The 17356-nt window shown below is 45.6% G+C and overlaps 1 protein-coding gene across 8 annotated transcripts in view; it reads left to right on the top strand.

The window, feature by feature from the left end:
* Positions 1-15973, top strand: part of LOC144129410 (uncharacterized) — a 36320-nt gene extending 20347 nt beyond the window's left edge. For all 8 annotated transcript variants that reach the window (XM_077663552.1, XM_077663551.1, XM_077663549.1 and 5 more), the window contains 3 exons: positions 5832-6032; positions 6794-7008; positions 15583-15973. In XM_077663552.1, the coding sequence (XP_077519678.1) occupies positions 5832-6032; positions 6794-7008; positions 15583-15780 (614 nt within the window). In that variant the 3' untranslated portion in view covers positions 15781-15973. The remainder of the gene's footprint in view (positions 1-5831; positions 6033-6793; positions 7009-15582) is intronic.
* The last annotated feature ends 1383 nt before the right edge of the window (positions 15974-17356 follow it).

Below are 17356 nucleotides of genomic sequence, written 5' to 3'. Positions count from 1 at the left end.
TATGACTTCACTTAGTAGGAGCTTGATGATTGGACAAAGAGTAAATATACTGCAAATTGTGTTAATAGCTAGAGATATGTTTTGTCAAGTTTTTGTGATTTATATTACATTAACAAAACCAACTTGTTTGCCTTAGATAAAAGTGCTGTAAAGCAAGTAAAACAAAAAATACACCACCAGAGGCTCTGGCTACTTTTTGCATCGAAGGTCTTTGCGCCTCTCTGTCAACATCCTACGACCTAGCACTCAATACTTACGACTACTCTCTATGTATCTGAGAGTGGCTTTGCGGAATCGATCCGATCGAGCCATTGCACTCTGTAAGCGTTCGTTTCGGTCACAAGGAAGGATGCGTTCGGTTCACATTAGCAAGCAGTGCGCATCGTCACCTTGTGGAGGATCACCAGGCGGTGGCACCAGATGGCGCCACGTTCCCATCAACAGCATGCGCCCCTTGCTCGCTGTGACCAACCAGCGCGCTAGGAGCGACGGGCGATGGTAGGCGGTAAGCAGTAGCTGTACGCGCTATGCTAAATGTGTCTGATATCTTGCGCAAGCTGTCACACCGTCGCAGTATCTCGCGCTCGAGTTCGGATCCATAAGTCAGGGAACGTCACCTATCAGTTTTCCCTTCTGCGCTGTCGACGTGACGATGAAGCATCGCTGGGTCAGCTGGGCGTTCGCATGGTTGTTATAACCATGCAAATGGTGCAGCCAGCTTTGGCATGAACGAGTTACAGAGAACAGGCAACCATGGAGTGCAAACTTCCGCCACGTGCTAAGATAGGCAGTTTTGATTGGTTGCATTAAATGTTGTCAAGGGGAGAGTGAAATGGGAATGGGAAGCTGCATGAAAATCGAGTTGAGGGCAGCACTTTGTTTGCTTGTATTTTGAAATTCCTTCATTGAATAACTCCCGTTCTTATGCATCGATTCCCGTAATTCTTTTTGAGTCAGCATGTGTGGGACATAAAGAATCCATTTGAAGTGCAACCGGCATCCGTTCAAGCAGTGTTTCGCAGCCCCTTCAAGGGGTGAAAATGGGCCGGTGGCTGGGGATTTGGTATGATGTCACATTCACTTGATTTGGTATAACGTCACTTGGCATCATTGTCACATGACTTGGTAGGATTTCATCACTACTTATATTTGTTAGTCTTGGTGGTGCTTAAGTACATTAATTGGCAATAATTACTTGTAATTAATGTCAATTATGTGATGTCGTCATCTTTATCCCCTGACTCCTCTGCTCGTGATGCTGTTTCTTGCAGACATGACATTGAGATTGGGCCATCTAATGCTCTCGCATTAATAACAAACATATTGTATTCATATACAAAATTCCAAATATTTGCTCACCCCTACTAAAGACATTAAAGTTTTTTTAGTATAGTGTATGAGTTATGCGCTAGCATTTAGTGGGAAGTTAAAGTGGAAATCGCATGAGCACTTTTGAATGCAATGATAACACAGGCCGCCCGCAGTGGTGCCATCTGGTGTTAAAATGTGAAAATATTTTGTGCTCTATTTTTTGCACTTAGCCAAGGTTATCCAAGTTGTAACGCGTAGGTAGCCAGCTCCATGGCCAGTTCAGTCGAGCCAGAGCCTAATTTTTTTCAGGTAACTGAACCAAGCAAGGCTTTTAATAATGTCATGGTGCATACTAGGATTCTTTCGGACCCTTGCTGTGTACTGCCAAAACGGTTACTATTGGCAAGGCTATGACTACCTTTGTGTAGGAATCCAAATCAAGGCAATCCACTCAGTGGTGTCTTGTTAGGGTCAGCGTTTTTAGATAAGGGCAGTTGAAAAACAATAGCGGCGGCGCGCCAGGGAGCAAAGCGGACCCACACGGTTGCCACCTAGGCGGTGGCGCTACAGTCTCTTTGGGATGGGCGCTTCGCCTGCTACTTCCAATTTGAGGAGCGTCAGCAGACGGGGACTCACGTGCGTACAGAAACGTATTTATAATGAATACAAACATAAAGTGCACCTTGAGCTCTTTTGTATTAATGAAACAAGATGGCTTAGTAGCATTTATAACCATAACCTTAGCCGGGCTCGTTGAAGACGCGTTAGCAAACAGCTTATCACATGCGTATTAGATACGCATTCAAGAAGTAAAGCTACCGTGATTCCATTATCGATCACTTTACTTATAGAAAATGCCTCAACCACCAGGACTATTATATTTTCATCTCGACGCATTAAAACAGAGAAAGTGGCTGAATAAAAAATTAAAGTGCGTATGCCACAAGAAAAAAAAAAGAAAACATTTAGTGTCTTTTTTTCTAGCTTTTGCCAGGTTTTATTTACAGACACTCAGCATTTATTGATCTAATCAATAGAGGAAAGTTTACCATCTACTTTGCACAACCGCATATTAGACACGCGAGGAACCCAAACTACCAGGGGGTAAGCGGCACGTTGTGTTTCTTTGATTTTGCCCTGTGGAATATCGGAAAGAAGGGCTTTAAGTTCCGGCCTAGATCTACAGCCAGAAGCTCAACCCCGAGTATCCTGGCCTCTCGTACCGCAGGCGTAGAATGCACGCGAACTTTGCAATACGTAGACGAGCGCGGCTTGAAGCAGCCGTGCCCGGCGCAGACGATGCGAGGCACGAGTCAGTGTAGACCTGTTATGCAGCAAACTGTACACGTGACTAAGTGCAGCCAATGGGCGTAGCGGTGGCGAAGAGAAAACCAAGAAAACTAATGTGGTACTGTCAAAACCCTAGAGATGGCGCTCGTGTCTCTTTGAGATGAAAGCGGCAACGGAAGTGGGGCTGCATCCCGGGGCCAAGTTTTCCAACTGTCCTTATCTAAAAACGTTGGTTAGGGTAAGGAACAGTGGAATCCTCATAGAATCAGAAATAGGGCAATTTTATCCCTCATTTCTTCTGTTGTCAGCGAGAGGAGGCAAAGCGAATATTGCGAGTACCATTTAAAGGCAATGAATATGCCTAAAAACCCAATAGCATAATGAATTTTCTTCGAAGCGGAAGACGTGGGTGCCGCTATGTTGACAGCGCACGTCTAGCGTAAGAAGGGCACTCATCAGTGCACTTAGTTTACACCGCAGAGGCCACCAGTTTGAGTCAATGGGCCCATTCACACTTGCGAGTCACAAAGGGCATGCGACCAGGCAGCAGCTCGACAGTGCCATTGTTCACACTTGCAAGGGCAACCTCCATAAATCCTTCTCGTTCGATTCTCGTTTGCAATGAGAACTCTCAGGATTGATGTACGTTCGCATACTTTCGAGAGTTTCATCTGCTTTGGCCGAGTCTCCTGCGCTCGCACTCGGTCCTTTAAAATGCTCTGGTCCCTCGTTATTCACAATGTACTACGACGACATGAGCGAAGAGGAGGATGTCGTGGTGGTTTTGATGTGCACCATGGCCATACAAGTGTCGTGGTGACATACGGGCGCGCTTATTGTGGCCGGCCTGAGTCATTCTTAAAAAGATCGTTGGTCAATACCGAGTTGCTGGTAGGAGTGATAACTGTAATACAAGCAAATTTCTTCTGATAGCCGCTTTGCCGCTGCTGCACAGTGTGGCTTGCCTGGAGTCTGTTAACTTCGCTGCTGAGGACGTCGCAGAAATCAAGCGTACCTTTCCTTTTTTAAGAGATGGGACTCGCAGTAAAACGATTAGCACCTTTATTACAGCACTAGCTAGTACCACAGCTAGCTAGTACCAAAGCACCCTCGGTTGCGGCATCAATGTTAAACAGGCTAGACTTATTGACGACTAAGGCAGCCAGGGAGCAGCGTGGTTTGTTGCCCGGCACGCCCATGGGCGGCGTCGTTGCCAAAAGCTTGGCTCGCTTGCTGTTTGGTTTAGTGGTTTGCGACGCGTGGTTGCAAGGTTGGAAAATCAGGCATCATGTGACTGGCCTGCGACTGGCGTGCAACTGTCGCTTTTCAAACAGTGTGACCATTTGCGACTGTTGCTTTTCAACCATAATGGTTGCATAACCTCTACGACTCGCTAGTGTGAATGGGCCTTATAGCTTGAGGTTGATCAGAAGAACTTCAGTGTCAGTATTTTCTGTCTTGTTCTGTGGAACCCTGGGATTGGAGTGCTTTTTGAGGTTCCCTTCAGCATTTGAATGCATGCATGCTTCAACCCCTCCCCTTACCCACTTTATTTGGAGACTAATTATTGCAGACTGTTTTGTTGTGTAGCCAGTCATCATTACTGTAGAATCTCGGTGATACAAATCTCACGGAGTCGCGAAAAAATTCATATCTGAAATTTTATATCATCCAAACGAACAAAATTCGTATGCAGCGCCATGAAAAATGCAATCACACAGATCTGTTTACAGCTGACGGGATTTATTCACTGCTGTGCGGCCACAGCTCGCTACTTGCGGTGCGTACCGCACGATTAACCATCACAACTTTGGCAGTGTGTGGGTCGCGCACTGCGCGCGGTGCGTACCGCGCTATTAGCGGTCGCGACTTTGGCGATGTGCGGGCAGCACTTAGTGCTGGAGGGTGCGCACGTTCGTATCATCCGTCAGGCGAGAGACAGTGTTTGGAACATCCGAAATTTCGCACATCGTACACAATGCACTCTGGCTGGGGAATTTTGCGAATTCGTATCATTGCAAAATTCGTATAATGCGGGTTCGTATCACCGAGATTCTAGTGTAGTTGAATTTCTCGAGGTCGGATGGGAAGAAATGGAAGCCAAAACCTGTGGGCCCTTTCTTGAAAGCTGTTGGGGCTGAAAAGGTTGCGGACTGGAAAGCTTTGTCGTGTACAGGCACAGTGAAGGCAACATCGTGCATTTGCTTCAGAAACGAACTGCAGTACGTTTAGACCTCTTTAAATGCATTGTGAGCTGTTGGTATTATCTGCGACATCACACTATCACTCAGTGCGAGAAGTGAAACTTGACAAAAGAGATGTTGCGACTTGTGTTTCATAACATAAGGCACTTCGCAGTGAGACATGAAAGCAGTTTGTTAACATTTTTTGACAGGGAACAATGCAGAAAACAGTCGTATTATTTATTTTTTTGCAGCATGACTGAAAAACAGAGTTTCAGCTATTTATTAACATGTGTTGCAGCGCGAACCACAAGAAGGGACGACGACAGACAGAGTGAAAAGTCTGCACGTCGCCGCAGAAAACCTTGCGCGCCTGCGTTCCAAAAAAGCACAATCGTTGCTCGACACAATGATCAGTGTGTTAGGGAGATAATAGAGGCGGCAAGTATTGCTCGTGCAGAGGACAGGTGTGTAAGCATGCCATCAGTTGTTCTAACCAAGAAAGAGCTGAAGTTTCTGGATCGATGGTGATTGTCCTAATCTCCTATGCCTTTCATGCTGATTGCCTTGCCTGCCCTTTCCTGCTGAAGGTTCAAATGTGTATAAATGCGTGGCCTATCAGGAAAATAAATAGTTGGAACAGCGCTCTTTTCACTCTGTCTGTCGTCGTCCCTTCTTGTGGTTCGCGCTGCAACACATGTTAGATATGAACCAACTAGCCCGCCAAGCAACCATTCTGGAGCTATTTATTAGCTTGGGAGGTGTGTGTCATGGCACTACTTCACGCAATGCCCACCTTATGTTGCTAGCATTGCCACATGTCTTTTCTTTTTCTATATTTCACAAATAAGTAAAGATTGGATCTTGCATGGGAGTTAAATAGGGACCCCTGGGGCTTGCTCTACAATGTATAGCAATTAGGGAAAAGAACTTTAGTGCCCCTCTAATACTACATGCAGTGTGCTGTTGAAGTATATTTCATGCTTTAAAATGTGAGCGGTCTGGTATATGTTTTCTGCAGTACTTTTCATTTTTCATGCCCTGCAGGTGAGAAGCCATATGTGTGCCTTGTAGCGTCATGTGGCAAGCGCTTCACCGAGTACTCTTCTTTGTACAAGCACCATGTGGTGCACACACACAGCAAGCCGTACATGTGCAACTTGTGTGGGAAGAACTACCGCCAGACCTCCACCCTGGCCATGCACAAGCGTACTGCTCATGGCTTGCTCATGGACGACACCCGCCTTGGTGTGTTGAAGTTTTGCTATTTTCTTTTTCTCTTGCTTTCACTTTTTATGCCTAGTCAAAGATATGGTGGGAATTGCTGTTCAATGTAGTGCTGTCATTTCCAATGTCACGACTCTCTTTCAACTGTCTCATTATTTAATATGCATTTATTCCCGTACTGTGTCACATACGTAAAAGGTGGGCCATGTACAGTAGAACCTCCTTAGTCTGACACCTGGTAACTCTGAAATCCGGATGATCTGGACTGCTGACGAGGTCCCGGCTAATGTCCAGTGTAAGTCAGTAGCACTGGACACTAAATAATTTCGACGCAGCTGGGCTCACACCGGTTAATTCGGACAGATTTTCGATGAGGCAGTGTGAAGTGGTATTACTGGCACAGCAAGGGTCAACCTGTTACTGAAAAGCACTGAGGCTGCATAGTTTCTTTTGCTTTTCTTAGTTTCACTCCAGACTGCAGTGACCATGGCCCGGCCATGCATTGACTAGCTAGTTGAGTGCATTTTGCACAGTATTCAGCATTGATTAAAGCGTCTCGTAGCCCAGAAAGACGCGGGTGCGATGCCAGTCGTGGCGGTCGTATTTTGTTGGAGGTTAAATGCGAGAGTCCCGTGTACTGTGCGATGTCAGTGCACATTAAAGAACTTCCAGGTGTCGAAGTTCTCCGTAGCCCTCCACTGCAGTATCCCTCATAGCCCGAGTCACTTTGGGATGTTGAGCCCCATAAATCTAAACCATTTCTTTGCGCTTATTATTGGCAGAATTGGGCGAAGATGAAGAGGAACTGGAAGACCTGGATGAAGCCGAAGCCATGCAGGACGATGAAACTGTGATCGAGCCAAAGCCGAGTGGGAGGCGGCGCAGAGGGGCACACATTCCCACAGCAGCGTCTGCTGCAACCACCCTAGTGGTGCAGCAGGCCGGGTCTGGTGCTGGCAACACTGTGAGGCTTTCCTTTGACCCACAGACATTGCAGGCAAGTGCTTCTTTGGCAGCTCTCCATTGCTCAGCAGGTCGAGGAGAGGTACTCATGGCCACCTTGACCACATGTTTCTGCTTTATGTTCCATCGGATTCAATTCAAGTCTGAATGCGTTTATTAAGGTGACAGCATTAAGGTTCCCGTTATTAAGAAAATCTGCCGGCAGCATTGGGAGCAATAAAGCACGTGTCCCACCTGCCACCTAGGTCACATGACCTTGTGATGTCATCACAACCTGCCCACCGGATTGTGAGCAAACTGCCCATTGTGGCAGTTAAATTAATGACTGGTGCAAAAGGTTGCAGAGGTAGCTGTGTTTGAAGTAGCCAACTGCCAGGGTACTGGTGTAGTATTGCGTAACGAGTGCACCACTTTGCCAGTAGTGGTATTGAGGGCTTCCGACGATCTGTGGATGTAATGTAGAGAATGACCATGTCTGCAAAGTGATAAGCAAGGAGGACCCAGGGACCCATTAACACTATCGCGCCATGCCCTTAGGTAGAGCCTAAGTGGCCCCTTAAGTTTTATGACCATAAGGTACACAAATTCAGAACTAGAACCAAGTTGTTGTAATCAGTGTTTTTTTTTCCACACATTACTCGAGATTAGAGTGCTTGGTCTTCATTTTGCATTAGTATTGTTGACAACAATGTTCGTATCATTATTGTAAATTGCCTTCTTGAATTCCTTGCATTTTTCCTCGAACTGTAATGCCAGACATGGCGCTGGGGGTGAATAATTAGCTATAAGTTCCCTTTAGCTTCGTCAGCACCTAGGAAAATGATATAATGCTTTAACCCTGACTCCTTCAGCATGTGCAGTGCAGAAAGTCTTGCTGATGTTTGCGTGTGGAGAGCATTTATTTGTTTATTTATTTTTTGTACCCTCGGGGCCGGAGGCATTATAGAGGGGATTGGTTACATAAAAACAACGTATAGTGCAGGAAAGTAATTGATTGTACAGAAATGGATGGCTCCTAGTTATACAATATTATCTAATGAGTTCTTGATGTGCTGGTTAATAAAATATAATGCAGTGCAGCAATGTAGTATAAGAACTGGTAGTGCAAACATACAAAAAATATAGATGTTCCTACTTACAGTTAAACCTGGATATAACGAACTTAATTGTAACGAAATCCTTGATGTAACGAAGTATTCCAGTTTTCATAACTTCGCGTCCATAGAACACCATGCATTTTTCACCTTAATATAACAAAGTAGATTTTGGTGCACTTTCAATATAATGAAATTTTGTTGCTGGCTGGAAATGCACCTGCGGAAAAATTGTATTGCGGGCGCGAGCGGTTGAGCAGAGTGCGTGTGCCGCACAGCTCTTATATAGAGTGCATAGGCAGACGCAAATATGACGCCGATCATAGTGGTGAGGGCACCTCCGGCCGCGCCATCTGGGGCAGTATGGACGAGGCTGGCACGAGCGACTGCGCAGCTTTGGCAGCCTGCAGGTCAGTCTGCGGCTCTTGCTAACTCGGCCCAAAATCGGCGCCAAAGGCAGTGCACTGCGTTTATCGCCTTTACAGATGCCCAATCGTGGTAAAAGCTTACAACAGGATGATGACGACAGTAAAAACCAAAACTCAAGACGAGTGCGTAGTTCCCGTCACCCACGAGGTTTTTGGCGTGATAAGACGTGCTGAGGCGGCTCGCGAGCTTGCAACATAAGCAAGACGTGTATCACGCTGTTGTTGCTGGTGAAAAAAAGGGTAGAAGTAAAGGAGCACTTTAAATGCAAATACTAAAGGCTTTTCCTGTGAGTTAATCGCAACGTATTTTTGGCAGTTTCTAAAAAGTAAAATCAGCACACTGCTGATTTTACCGACTTCATTAAATTGGGGTTTAACTGTACATGTTGAATAGAAATTAGTGTTAGAAACAGCACTGCTGGAAGAGAGTGGATGGCAGCCATGTAAGAATGTGCTGAGAGAAAAAAAAAACGTAAGCCGTCTAAACTGTGGTGTTTTTTCATGTCCTTCTGCTATGCGGAATGACATCGAAATTTATTAGTTTTGAGGGTAAGCTACCAAGAAAACTGTAGTGTGAATGCATTTTATCATCAGACATGCCCGTATTTGAGATTTTTGAATTTTTTCTAGCTTGCACGAAGCTTGCAGTCCGTTATGCATAGTGACATGATATCTTGTTACAACTAGACTTAAAGATGCAAATGTACCTTTGATGTTTTTCTTTTAGTTCATTTTCTGAGAAATGCTATTGTGGTCATAGGCATTAGGCACCTAGAAAACGGGCAGACAGACCTGACCTCTGCTGTCACAAGGCAGGTACTTCAGACGACACACTTTTTTATTAACCCTTGGATGGTTGAATTTTTTCTAAAAAGAAAGACTCTCAGATGGTCAAATTATTTTATTGCGAATTTTTAACAAAAGAAATGAGTAAAGTTGGGAAGAAACTTGACAGAAAAAATTGACTGGATGGTTACCGCTGTGTAACATGAGATTTGTTCAGGTAGATAATGTGGTAGTGACTTCATTTGCTCTGGAGCACTGTTTTTAGTTTTCTCGACATACTCTCTTTTCGACTAGCCCTCCTTTCCAGTTGGCTGCTCTATGCGCGCAGCATCACCAATCACCCTCTCAGGTGGTGCGTTTGCTATAGCTGCTGTAGATGGACCTTGCTACCTCCTTCCGTTCTGTCCCTCCTTCTTCCATGGCAGCCACCCTCCAGTTGCACATTCCTATGCTCTCACCAAACCCTCCTCCTTCCATGGTGGCTCCCGTGGCAACCACCCTCCTGTTGCACCTTGGTCTCGCCATACCTTCCTTTGTCCATGGTAACCACTCACCAGTTAAACTTTTTCTATACCAGGTGTTTTCAAACTGGGCTCCGCGAGCACCCGCACTGGCCTGCTCCCCTTTCCGCTACACTTCTGGGGTGGGGTTCAGAGCTGGTTCCTTAGCTGGTTCCTCAGTTTCGTGCCGTTGGCATTGAGCCTGTCCTTCATAGCACGCACCTTGGCAGCGCGCCAGTAACTGCGCCATGTGTTTATGCTTTGAAAAGAGCACAGGTGGCTGTGGCTCCCCCAGCGAAATTGGCAGTGTGCCAAGACACTGCTGTGTCTAGCTGTGCCAGCGCACGTATGTTTAGAATGCCAGCGAGGCTGTGTGGAAAAGGCATGGCGCTAAAGGTGACCTATGTTACATGCGCTCATACGTGTGTGGCAGCTGAAAGTGGGCCGCACTGCCGTGTTGGCCAAATCAGGCCAAGTCAAAAAACGATGCATGAGCGTCTAATTGGGCATTTTTCCGGTCAATTCGACGGCTTCGGTAGCGCTAGGGCAAAGTTCTGCTGCCGGTGAGCCCATTTGTGCTGCAAAGCCAGTATCTGTCAAAATTAGGAGAAAAAACGTCGACACTGCAATGATGACAGAGCAGGGAGCGAGGAGTGGCAGATAGCCAAAGAGAGCTGGACAAGCCATCATGTGATTGCGTCTGCAGCCCGGCCAGTCGAGTGCGCGAATGCAGGGGAACATGTCTTGCAACTATACTTTTCGGCGTTCTTGTCTTGGGGTTGGTAATCTTAGCATGAGCGAGAGATGGGCATTAAATAAGCAGCTGATTACTGAAAGCTAGAAAAATAATACTTACAAAAGCATATGAAGCAGAAAAAAAAAGGCTGCAGATGGTTTATTCACAATCAACACCAGCCGATTGTGACGGATGGGTGGGGTTCCTTGTCACAAGTTGAAGACTGTTGGGGTTCCTCGAGGCAAAAAAGTTCGAGAACCCCTGTCCTGTACTCTCGCCATACCCTCCTCCTTCCACAGCAACCACCCTGTGAGTGGTTCCCATGGCAACACACACACCGACTGCTACTAGTGCTACTACTACTACTACAATTATTATGCAAAACCCAGAAACAAGTACTTAAAGGGGCCCCAAAACACATAATCAGTGCATTGTTTTGCCTGTTGGTTGCATGGAATAAGTTATAGTGATGCTATTAGCATCGGTCATACCACATATACTCCGGTTTTTAATATCTTAATTAGCTCGCAAAAACAAATTCATGGCGCTGACGGTGTCACCATACAGTGGCGGTTTTTTAGCAGTGGATATGACATCACTTGGCAGGAGCTTGATGATTGGACAAACAGTAATATACTGCAAATTGTGTTAATAAATAGGGATAAGTTTTGTCAAGTTTTGCATTTTATATTACATCACAAAACCAACTGGTTTGCCTTAGATAAAAGCGCTGTGATGCAAGTAAAACAAAAATACACCACCAGAGGCTCTGGATATTTTTTTGCCTCGAAGGACTTTGCGCCTCTCTGTACACATCCTATAACCTAGCACGCAGCACTTATGGCTACTCTCTGTGTATCTCAGAACAGCTTTGCGGAACTGATCCAATCAAGCCATTGCACTCTACAAGTGTCTGTTTCGGTCCCCAGGAAGGATGCAAAGAAAAAAGCCATTTGTTTCACATTTAGCAGTGTACATCGTCAGCTTGTGGAGGATCACCGGGTGGCGGCACCTGTCAACAGTGCGCGCTCCTTGCTCGCCGTGACCAACCAGCGCGCAAGGAGCGGCGGGCCATGGTAGGCGGTAAGCAGTAGCGGTAGGCACTACGCTAAATGTGTCTGATATCTTGCGCAGGCCGTCACACCGTCGCAGTATCTCACGCTCGAGTTCAGATACAGGTTGGATCGCGTTCGGATCCATAAGTCAGGGAATGTCACTGATCAGTGTTCCCTTCTGCACCGTCGCCATGACGATGAAGCATTGCTGGGTCAACTGGGCGTTCAAGTGTTTGTTGTAACCATGAAAACGAGGCTACCAGCCTTGGCAAGAACGAGTTACAGTGATTAGGCAACCATGGTGTGCAAACTTCCGCGACAAGCTCAGATAGGGTGTTATGATTGGTCGCACTAAGTGTCGTCATTGGGAGAGTAAAATGGGAATGGGAAGCTGCGTGAAAATAGAGTTGAGGGCAGCATTTTGTTTGCTTGTATTTTGAAATTTCCTCATTGAATAACTCCCGTTCCTATGCATCGATTCCTGTAATTCTTTTTGAGTCAGCATCTGTGTGATATAAAGAATCCATCTGAAGTATAGCCGGCATCCGTTCAAGCAGTGTTTCGCAGCCTCTTTAATAGCTGTCGCTGTAAAAAATTTTGGACAGTATTATGGTGCCAGCTTCACTGAGAACGGCAAAAATGTTCAATAGTATTTATGGGTATGGTAGTCCTTGAAGCATGGCTCTAGGGGCAGTGTGTTGGCGTACACATGACACCTTCGCTGTGTGCAGCTGCCTTGGGCAGAGGTCTGGAAGCTCAGTAAACCAGGGTAGGCATAACACCCTGCAGTGTCAGAAATAAACAAACTGAGGACACTGCCAGTAAAGATGAAAATCAACTTTCACAGGCCTTTGCTAGAGAGTGCTAGTAAAGATAAAAATTGAGTTCTGTGTGCCTTCGTTGGGATTACATGGAGAAACTGAAACCATGAAAGCACATCACTATGAACCGCGTGACATGCTGAAGATCGAAATCAGTTCTTCTCTTTTGCTGCTCAAGAAGGGTGCATAAGTCATTTGCTAGCGCTTGCTAGTCCTAGTGCTAGTCCTAGGAGGTGGCAGCACCTCCCATTGAGCATTAAAGAGCCCCTTGATCCTGAAAGTAGCAGCACTCTCCTCCCTTCAGCCGCTCTCGTGCTCAGTTCTCCTCCAGTTCCATTCTCCCACTGGCCGGCACACTGTACCCGCCTGCGCTCGCGAGAGACTGCGGTGGGGTCAGTGGAGTCGCTCGTTACTTCGGGGTGTATTTTTAGCGGCATGCGAATATTGAAATTTTCGGATACAAATTGAATAAGACTATGAAGAATCAAATCAAATATCAAGGATTATCAAATATTTATTCAGTATAAAAAAAATATTTCAGAAAATGATAAAAAAGCAAATGTTGTTGCCCTGATTAATTTTTTTTTTTCAAAATATTTTACGGTCTTTGCAGCTGAAATAAACAAAGCTAGACTGACTCGGCACCGTATAAAAAACCTTGATGTGCACAGAAATATATGCTGCTTGATTAGACAGCATAACAGTATCATACATGTATGTGATGTTGTCATGCAAAATGAAATCCATGAAAATGACAACAGATGGCCATAATTCGGAGTTTAAGGGACTGTAAGACATGCCCGGATCTATAAGGCAGCTCCATTGCACAAACTCCTATAAGTCGGTGACGAGCACCCAGTTTTGACATGCTGGAAGAACGATGTGACAGTAAGTGAGGGGAGTCATGTATAAAGAAAGGAACGCCGACCAAAGGTAGTTGTCAATACGAAGACATTTCGGCTTTCATACGGAAGCCTTGATCATTGGGCGGAAAGCCCAAAGCACCTAAGAAGCGAGACAGCGAGACTGCTTCTAAAAAGGAAAAAGCAATGACCAGCGACACGCCAGTCAGCATCTGAAAGCGGTGCGGAGCTCGGACTGTACTACTGGCGAATGGGCGGGCTGACAGCTGCCGTCACCACGGGCGAGTGGCGAAGCACAGAAGCCGAAACTACATGACTGGACTATATTTTATCACTGCAACAAGGGCCCTCCGATCGTTGTCACGCTGGCCGTTACGCCCACTTAAGAAGTGCTCGGGTTACAATGCACCATGCATTTGCCGGGATTTTTACACGGCTGCTTGCCCTGCTTGACTTGCCCCTTTGGGAGGGAGCCAAGGAGCCTTCTGCAAAGTTCCGCAACCGGGCTTTCCCGCATATCATAGTTGACCAAAAGAGTTATGGCAGACCTCACGCTAGGAGAGTTATGGAGGCAACAGGACAAATGACATGGATGTGGGCATTAAGTATCTAACACATTATGGAAGGATGAAAGAAAAAAAGCGCACTTTCGCATTGCGATTGTTCGAACTGGATCATTGGTCGTCTCGTTCGCAGCACGTGCAATATGTGAGAAAGCCAACTTGCGGAATTTCGCACGATCTCAAGCCCGGTGGCGTCAGAATGCGATCGGTCCATGTGATAAATGACAAAGAAGAAAGGGAACAGGACCTTTGCATTGTTTTCCTGAAACTTAAAACTCTATCGTAGGATGATTTGCCCAGACATTCTGGTTATGCCACGGTTGAATTTATGAAAGTCTGCATGGTATACGATCACTGGCGAGTATTCGGAAATTTTTGAATATTTGGAAATTCTCGAATACCAATTTGTTGACTATGAACCGAATATTGAACATATTCAATTTGCATTCGAAATTTCGAATATTCGCACACCCCTATGTTTTATAACCTGTCATGTGCAGACATCTTGATGGCTTCGTAAATGCCAGACAAGGTAGATGGGCAGCTCTTAAAAATGAAGCGACGACCATGCAGATTCTGTCTAAATGGCACATTTATGAATAATTCTGATATGCACTGAAGCAGAAGGAGCAGAAAATGGACCTGTACAGTTAATTGTAGCGTCACCAGTCTTGGGCAGTGGAAAGAAGGCATTACCCGAGGGCTGATCGGTAAATATGAATAGTATACGTGGTTTTGATAATAAGCAGGCTGATTCTAACGTGTCATTTGGTTGCCCTACGCAGCAAATGCACTGTGTTACATAGTTTATAAGGTCATAAAGCAGGGGAGAATGTAAAGGAGTGACATTATTTTTCCACAGCAATCAACGCTCATCGAACCACTCACTCAAAGCAGGGTCCTTCATTTCTAATTTATTTCTTCCACGTTTTTGTAGTGTTATGATTTTCAGTAAAATGGAGCTGAAAACAATAATGCGGTTATTTAAAAATTTAGTGTCAGGAACCACCTTGGATATTATTTTTAAGGCATTCAGATTGAAAAAAAAAAATTTACTTTGTATTTACGCTTTTCGGTCATTGCCAATGACCTTGCAAGAACGAAATCCGCCACCATACATGAACAGCAAAAGCCATCAAGGGGTTAGGATGCACCGGATGTGGTTCATGAGCAGTCCTATGTTATCGTATTTACTCGTCTAATGAACCCACTTTTTTCCAGAAATGTTGACATCAATTGGAGGGGGGTTTATCACATGGGGAAAAAATGTTTAGACATTTTTTTTTGCCAGAGCCGAAATTTTATATCATACGTCTAAGCATACACTGGTGCTGCCGGGCATGCAGCAGTGCCCCGAGCAAGCCACCGCTGCCAGCATCTCTGTCAGAGGTCCACAGCATTTTGGCGCTCTACCAAATCTTCCGAGTGCGCCAACCCCGCAGAAGCTCTTGTCAAAAGATAAACATGCCGTGTTGTTATCGGTGCACAGTATCTTTATGTGCAGCCAAGGTCTGCACTACAGACGGCGTGAAACAGAGGAACATGCTAAGAAAAGCTAGTGCCTTAAAAAAAAAATGTATGTTCTCGGCGGCAAAATAGGGGGATGGGTCCATTACGCGAGTAAGTACGGTACTTCAGGTTAAAGTGGTTAAGTGGTGCATACAGGTTTTAGCAGGACAGCTTAGATATTGCCTGGTGTAGCTCGCAGAGCAATGGCTTGGCTAGATTCAAGTGTGACCTGCCTTCTTTGTTATGATTGCAGGGGGAAGGCACACTAGTGCAGACGGCGTCAGGACAGCAAATCCTGCTGGTGGCTAACCCTGCCCAGTTGTTGGCACTTCAGCAGCAGCTCGCACTTCAGCAAGACCAAGGCCTGGCTGTAACTGACGAACAACAACAAGGTGGCATCCTCGGAGGGGAAGATGTAGTCATCACTACAGCTGCTTTGTCCGAACACTGAGCCGAGGCACATCTCCTCTTACTTTTCTTTTTTCCATCCTTTTTGTAAAATATGTGTAAATCTATGTACAGGTTAGCCTCATAATGCACAAACATTGTGTCCCTTGTAAGAGGCTTTTTGAAGGGTGACACTTCAGGCGCTGTGCGCTGGAAGTGTCTCTGATTGTAGAAATAAAATTGAGACCAACACACAACCTCTGTTTTGATGCACATTGTGTTGCAAATATGCTATATGCTGTGTGCATCTCTTGAACTTGTTGGGTAATAGATGCAACTCTTTTTTCCCTCACTCATTGCACAGGTTCTTTTGCTGTAGCTTGTTCTAATGTGTGTACCTAATTGCCTTTGACTCCAAAGTGGATGAACTTGTCTTGTGCACTTCCTTTGAGGTGAATTACATTAAGTTAGGTCAAATCAAATGTTTATTAGTGCATCGAAATTTGTTGAATTACATTAAGCTCAGGTCAAATCAAATGTTTATTAGTGCATCGAAATTTGTTACTTAAAGGGACTATGCAAAGAATTCAAAGTCGCTTGAAAATCTTGTCTGTGTTTAGAAATGATGCTAATGAGCATTCACACCAAGCATAGGTCTTCGGAACTGAGCCGGCAATTTATTATAAATTTAAAAAAAAACACGTTTTTTAAAATTCGCAGGCCGATTGGTGTGCTTGTAGTCACCAATTTTGGAACTAAAATCGTGGAAGAAAGACGTCACTGTACCATGACGTCGCCAGGCCACCACGCGCTCTCATTCGCTGGAGCCACGGCAGCCACGACGTCACGGGCACACTTCCGGTAGCCGTGAAAATCGTCTGCTCGTGCCGCCGCGCGACCCTCTCGGGCAAGCGCGGGCCAGGGCATTGCCTTCGCGCATATGGTTTCAATTTTCCTCTGCCGCCTCCTTCTGTCGGGAGTTCCGGAGCCACTCGCACTGCTCTTCATGGGCACGCATAGGGCTCGATGCCCATCACAGCCGTAAGAGCGAGCAGTCGCACCTCGAGGTCCGGGTTTATTACTGCTAACTACAACAGACGACAAGCAAAGAAACCCGACGTGCGCTGCAATCCAAGAAGGTGAAGAGAGATCGGAGAGATGCCGCCACGCCGCCGACGCTGCTGCTGGGGGGCTAGGAGCGACAACCGGAAGTTGCAAAGCGAACGTCATCTGATGACGTATTCAAAGGCGGGGCCCACTCCCAGACCTGTTTTCTTTATTTTTGTCTGGTGCCCCACGTGTACGAGTTGAGGAGGGAGAGGAGGTTTTTTAATCGTCTATATCTTCGTTGTTATTGATGCTAGCTTAAAAATCCTTGCGTTGGGGTGACGAGTGATGAAATGCCTATCTCTCGTCTGCTTTATGTAATCTCAATTAATTTATTGCATAGTCCCTTTAAGTGAAAATGCAGGAGGTCCCATAGCTCATGGCTGCACTGGGACCTCCTGTTAGTGTGAATATGAAAAAGAAAATACATTGAAAAGTACAACAGCAGTAGTTGATGCTTGGGTAGATAATTAGTGCTGCGAATGATATTCATAAAACTTGCTATTATACAAAGAGTGACTAATGTTTGGAAA

The sequence above is a fragment of the Amblyomma americanum genome, chromosome 4, assembly GCF_052857255.1.
Source record: "Amblyomma americanum isolate KBUSLIRL-KWMA chromosome 4, ASM5285725v1, whole genome shotgun sequence".
Lineage (NCBI taxonomy): Eukaryota > Metazoa > Arthropoda > Arachnida > Ixodida > Ixodidae > Amblyomma > Amblyomma americanum.
This window is presented reverse-complemented; position numbering and strand designations above follow the sequence as displayed.